Raw genomic sequence first — 6,078 nt, 5'->3', positions numbered from 1 at the left:
TATCTCTCGCTATATCTACGATCCAAAGTGGGATTTACGGACACTTAACGCTGACACTGACGCTGATGCTATGGATGTGGTTTCGCTGTGTAACTGCAACTCAAATGTCAAATGTAGCCTGCAGGTGGCCTCTCTAGGCAGGTGGCTGTTCTCAGCAGGTGACTGCTATCACGCGGGTGGCTGTTACTGCGCGGCTGTGACCGTATCTCGCTATCTTCGTTGCAGCTGAGCGTCATCACGGACGCCGTCTCTCACCTGTCCATGGATCTCGAGCACATGTTTGATCGACAGAACTTCAGTGACGTGACGCTCTGCGTCGGTGGTCGTGAGGTCCAGGCGCACAAAGCCATCCTGTCAGGTAGGAGACGCGCGCGCGAGGCTGAGCGTGTGCCGAGGGATCCTAGAGGCAGTTGGCTTCTAATATTAGTCTGTGTTAGAGAGAGCGGACAACAGACCCCTGGGACTAGTTGCCCTCTAATGAAACGCTGTGTTACTGTTAGACTGAGGAAACCTCTGGAAATAGTTGCCTTTTAATGAAAGCCTGTGTTAGATCCTGTTGACAACAGACCCATGGTAAATAATAGTTGGTATTAAAGCTTTCACATGTTAGATGACGTGGACCATGGACCCCTGGAAATACTTGCCTTTTAATGAAATGCTACGTTGTACCAAGGAAACTTCTGGAAATAGTGGCCCTTTTATGAAATCCTTCATGCGTTTTAATGAAATGCTGCGTTGGACCGAGGAAACTTTTGGAAATAGTTGGCCTTTCATGAAACCCTATATGCTACATCGCGGGAACAACAGGCACTCCTGCGAATAGTTGCCCTTTAATAAAGCCCTTCATGCATGAGATTGAAGCCCCCGTGGGCTGCACAGCGTTAGATACGTGTTTTTGCGAGCGAACCTGGTCACCGAAAGGTCGAAAACACAATCCCAAAATCGTAACAAGACTCGTCTCCGTAGTTACAACTTGTCTCAGTGGTTACAGCACGTCTATGTAGTTACGGCACACTTCCATAGTTACAGCACGTCTCCGTAGTTACGACACATCGCTCCATAGTTGCGACACGTCTCCATAGTTACGATGCGTCTCCGTATCCATCTCTGTAGTTATGCCTCGTCTCGCTCACGGCTCGGTTGTGTGTTGCGTTGTTTCAGCGAGGTCGGCTGTATTTGCAGCAAAGTTGTATGGGATGGAAACCTGCAACAAGATCAGTCGTATCGACATTGGAGACATGGAACATGACGTGCTAATAGAAATTATTATCTATATCTACACGTCCAAGTCGCCCAATCTTAAGAAGATGCCTAGTAAGCTGCTGGCAGCCGCTGACAAGGTGCATAGAGATGCCCTGCATCACCCACCCGCTGCTCCTGCCCCTAGCTCACCCACGCACCACCCATTGCTTGCCGAAGCGCCGCTTTTCCACCCTTCAAAAGGCTCGTCCCCACCCTGCCTCTGTGTCTCGCTCCTGTCCCGCCCGTGCCCTGCCCATGCTCAGTTTGAAGGGTATTTGACAATATTTATTAGCCCTCATCCTAACCCTAACCATAAACGTAATCCTAACTTGAGCAATCACATCCTGGTTATAATACGGGTTTAATGTGCCTTTTCGATGCGCAGTATTTGGTCGTGATCATCCAAACTGTAGACATGCGATGTGTAGACAAGTTTCAGAGCTACAGTTGTGTTGCATTTGGAAATAGCCTGATGTTATGAAGAATTTCGGGGGAAAAGGGTCTTATCGTAATCCGCAATTCGTGGGAAGGACTAGATTTTAAAGGCGGGGAAGAAAATGCAAATGGAGTGACCAATGCGGCATAGGGAATGCGTGCCCGCCCATGCTGATGCAGGTGCTCTGTGTTTGCTTTGCAGTATGCACTAGAGAGGTTGAAGATCATGTGTGAAGAAGCTCTCTGCTCAAACCTGAACATAGACAACGTAGCTGACGTCCTCATCCTCGCAGATCAACACAGGGCTGTCCAGCTGAAAGGCCAGTGCTTAGCCTTTGCCAAGAGGTGAGTGAGGTGACCACGTCACCTTGAATAGTACTGGCAAAATTCATTTCGATCAACGTAAACAAACACTCGCAATCAATAAAGACAGTGTTTCCTATAATGAGCACTTGGTGTCTGTCCGGTAAGGTAAAGCGGTCCTGATTTTTTTTTGGGGGGGGTCTTTGACTAGTTTAGACACGTTTTTATTGATTAACTTTTCGTGGGTATTAAATAAAATCATTGAATTTTGAGTTCAATTAAAAAATGTGCCCACATTTTTTTCTCGAAAATAAAATATTACCTGATCGATATGATTGCATTTATCAATTTTGTATAATGAAATAAATTTTGATGGTGACATTGATTATTCTAAAATTTGAAAATATTACGCAAAATTGGAAAGAGAATTGCTCGTGTGTAGACGGCGAGAGAGAGAGAGAGAGATCCGATGTAACGATAGATTTTTCTTATTCGTTGTAGCCACTCGTCAGAGTGGCTTTATAGGGAGCATGGGATGGAAGGAAATGATTCTGTTGAATCCTCACCTCTACACGGAGGTGATGTGGGAATTAGCGAGACAGCCGCTAATACAAACAAACATGACACCGTTCAAGGTGTCAGCGTGCAACCTGTCAACGGATCTCGAGCGCATGTTCGAACGACAGAGCTTCAGTGACGTGACGCTCTGCGTCGGTGGTCGGGATTTACCAGCTCATAAAGCCATCCTGTCAGGTAGGAGACGCGCGCGCGAGGCTGAGCGTGTGCCGAGGGATCCTAGAGGCAGTTGGCTTCTAATATTAGTCTGTGTTAGAGAGAGCGGACAACAGACCCCTGGGACTAGTTGCCCTCTAATGAAACGCTGTGTTAGACTGAGGAAACCTCTGGAAATAGTTGCCTTTTAATGAAAGCCTGTGTTAGATCCTGTTGACAACAGACCCATGGTAAATAATAGTTGGGTTAATAATGGTTAAATAACGATGCATCTCCATATCCATCTCCATAGTTACGGCACGTCTCCGTAGTTATGCCTCGTCTCGCTCACGGCTCGGTTGTGTGTTGCGTTGTTTCAGCGAGGTCGCCCGTTTTTTTTGAAAAGCTGAGAAATGACCAGGAAAGTCATTTGGACATTGCCATGGACATACCTGTACTATTGGAGATAATCCACTTTATTTACACTGGAAATGCCAACAACGTGGCGAGGATGGCTGAAAAGCTGATAGCCGCCGCCGAAAAGGTGTATAGAGATGCCCTGCATCACCCACCCGCTGCTCCTGCCCCTAGCTCACCCACGCACCACCCATTGCTTGCCGAAGCACCGCTTTTTCGCCCTTCCAAAGGCTCGTCCACGCCCCGCCCTGCCTCTGTGTCTCGCTCCTGTCCCGCCCGTGCCCTGCCCATGCTCAGTTTGAAGGGCATTTGACAATATTTATTAGCCCTCATCCTAACCCTAACCTTAACCTTAAACCTAATCCTAACTTGAGCAATCACATCCTAGTTATTATACGGGTTTAATGTGCCCTTTCGATGCGCAGTATTTTGTCGTGATCATCCAAACTGTAGACATGCGATGTGTAGACAAGTTTCAGAGCTACATAGTTGTGTTGCATTTGGAAATAGCCTGATGTCATAAAGAATTTCGGGGGGAAAGGGTCTTATCGTAATCCGCAATTCGTGGGAAGGACTAGATTTTAAAGCGGGGGAAGTAAATGCAAATAGAGTGACCAATGCGGCATAGGAAATGCGTGCCCGCCCATGCTGATGCAGGTGCTCTGTGTTTGCTTTGCAGTATGCACTAGGAAGGTTGAAGATCATGTGTGAAGAAGCTCTCTGCTCAAACATGAACATAGACAACGTAGTTGACATTTTCATCCTCGCAAATCATCAAAGCGCTGTCCAGCTGGAAGACAGGTGCATCGACTTTATCAAGAGGTGAGTGAGGTGACTGCGTCACCTTGAATAGTACTGGCAAAATTCATTTCGATCAACGTAAACAAACACTCGCAATCAATAAAGACAGTGTTTCCTATAATGAGCACTTGGTGTCTGTCCGGTAAGGTAAAGCGGTCCTGATTTTTTTTTTTTTGGGGGGGGGGGTCTTTGACTAGTTTAGACACGTTTTTATTGATTAACTTTTCGTGGGTATTAAATAAAATCATTGAATTTTGAGATCAATTAAAAAATTTGACACATTTTTTTCTCGAAAATAAAATATTACGTGATCGATATGATTGCATTTATCGATTTTGTATAATGAAATAAATTTTGATGGTGACATTGATTATTCAAAAATTTGAAAATATTACTCACAATTGGAAAGAGAATTGCTCGTGTGTAGACGGCGAGAGAGAGAGAGAGAGAGAGAGAGAGAGAGTAGACTCCGATGTAACGATGGATTTTTCTTATTCGTTGTAGCCACGTAGAATTCATAGGGTCCCACAAGTGGAACCAGATGATACAGTCGCATTTTCAACTCGCCATGGAAGTGTATTGCGCAGTAACAAGCCAGCAGGTGCGTCCGATCGGACAACCGATCAAGGTGCCTGAGTGCAACCTTTGCACGGATCTCGAGTGCATGTTACAACAAAAGAGCTTCAGTGACGTGACGCTCTGTGTCGGTGGTCGTGACGTCCAGGCTCACAAAGCCATCCTGTCAGGTAGGAGACGCGCCCGCGAGGCTGAGGCTGAGGCGTGTGCGTGGGCCGTTGGCTTCTAATATTAGTCTGTGTTAGAGAGAGCGGCCAACAGACCTCTGGGACTAGTTGCCCTCTAATGAAACGCTGTGTTAGACTGAGGAAACCTCTGGAAATAGTTGCCTTTTAATGAAAGCCTGTGTTGGATCCTGTTGACAACAGACCCATGGTAAATAATAGTTGGTATTAAAGCTTTCACATGTTAGATGACGTGGGCCATGGACCCCTGGAAATACTTGCCTTTTAATGAAATGCTTCGTTGGACTGAGGAAACTTCTGGAAATAGTGGCCCTTTTAGAGAGCTTGGTGTGACTTTAGCTTTACTGGCAATGCCATAGCTGCCTTTGCTTCACTGCATCTTCTTATGTGTCAACGTAAACAAACACTCGCAATCAATAAAGACAGTGTTTCCTATAATGAGCACTTGGTGTCTGTCCGGTAAGGTAAAGCGGTCCTGATTTTTGTTTTTGGGGGGGGGTCTTTGACTAGTTTAGACACGTTTTTATTGATTAACTTTTCGTGGGTATTAAATAAAATCATTGAATTTTGAGATCAATTAAAAGATTTGACACATTTTTTTCTCAAAAATAAAATATTACGTGATCGATATGATTGCATTTATCGATTTTGTATAATGAAATAAATTCTGATGGTGACATTGATTATTCTAAAATTTGAAAATATTACGCAAAATTGGAAAGAGAATTGCTCGTGTGTAGACGGCGAGAGAGAGAGACTCCGATGTAACGATGGGTTTTTCTTATTCGTTGTAGCCACGCGTCAGACCTCATAAGCACGCACAAGTGGAAGGAGATGGTAGATGCCTATCCTCATGACCTCCTCACGGTGCTGTGTCATCGCGCACCAGCCAACCGCAAGCGCCTCAAGCACTATGAATTTGTTTATGGTTTGTGTTATTTCTCAGTATAATTTTAATCTAGTTGGGAACTTGGGAATATGTATATAGACTTTTAAATGCCATACACTCTACTGGGCCATATTATATGGGATTTTCTTCTTTTGCATATTTGCACATACAATATGAATATGAGGAATAACACGTGTATGTGTATGTGTATTATTTTTATAGGAACCAATTTGGTTTAGGCCAATTCTGGCTGAGGTACTGAGGGAGGAGATGCGGCTCCTGCCGCAACTCAGACCAGATTCCCCTACCACAGTCACTACCCAATACGTGAGTTTCGTTTTGTTGTGATAATAATACATTGATCTGATATTTCGCCAGGCTTCATATCTACATGAAAATAATATGAATTAATATGATCTCTCAGTTGCGTCTCTGCTTTCTAGTGATATATCGGTATATATGTATATGTATATATATATATGTATATATATATGTATATATATATATATATATAATATA

At 44.4% G+C, this 6,078-nt stretch overlaps 1 protein-coding gene across 3 annotated transcripts; it reads left to right on the top strand.

Moving 5' to 3' along the window:
- The first annotated feature begins 259 nt into the window (after window positions 1-259).
- Window positions 260-5,903, top strand: LOC106813782 (protein roadkill-like). 3 transcript variants are annotated; one of them, XM_014818003.1, is made up of 7 exons: window positions 260-358; window positions 1,162-1,340; window positions 1,880-2,001; window positions 3,910-3,930; window positions 4,414-4,655; window positions 5,476-5,598; window positions 5,782-5,903. In XM_014818003.1, the coding sequence occupies exons 1-7, from the start codon at window positions 262-264 to the stop codon at window positions 5,796-5,798; spliced, it is 801 nt and encodes a 266-aa protein (XP_014673489.1). In that variant the 5' UTR covers window positions 260-261; the 3' UTR covers window positions 5,799-5,903. The 3 variants fall into 3 exon arrangements, with proteins under 3 accessions (XP_014673489.1, XP_014673488.1, XP_014673491.1); XM_014818002.1 differs by lacking the exons at window positions 260-358; window positions 1,162-1,340; window positions 1,880-2,001 and adding exons at window positions 2,504-2,733; window positions 3,072-3,235 and having other exon boundaries at window positions 3,788-3,930; XM_014818005.1 differs by lacking the exons at window positions 260-358; window positions 1,162-1,340; window positions 1,880-2,001; window positions 5,782-5,903 and adding exons at window positions 2,504-2,733; window positions 3,072-3,235 and having other exon boundaries at window positions 3,788-3,930; window positions 5,465-5,565.
- Window positions 5,904-6,078: the final 175 nt, after the last annotated feature.

This window comes from Priapulus caudatus, unplaced genomic scaffold (assembly GCF_000485595.1).
Source record: "Priapulus caudatus unplaced genomic scaffold, Priapulus_caudatus-5.0.1 Scaffold823, whole genome shotgun sequence".
NCBI classification, from domain to species: domain Eukaryota; kingdom Metazoa; phylum Priapulida; class Priapulimorpha; order Priapulimorphida; family Priapulidae; genus Priapulus; species Priapulus caudatus.
The sequence above is the reverse complement of the archived record's forward strand: the minus strand, read 5'-3'. Positions and strand labels throughout refer to the sequence as shown.

Bases quoted from the DNA above. Each gene is read 5' to 3' on its own strand.
- LOC106813782 (XM_014818002.1), top strand. From the start codon at position 2,511: ATGGGATGGAAGGAAATGATTCTGTTGAATCCTCACCTCTACACGGAG. The intron at 3,236-3,787 runs GTGTATAGAGAT...TTTGCTTTGCAG, and splicing joins TGATAGCCGCCGCCGAAAAG to TATGCACTAGGAAGGTTGAA. The intron at 4,656-5,475 runs GTAGGAGACGCG...GCCACGCGTCAG, and splicing joins TCACAAAGCCATCCTGTCAG to ACCTCATAAGCACGCACAAG.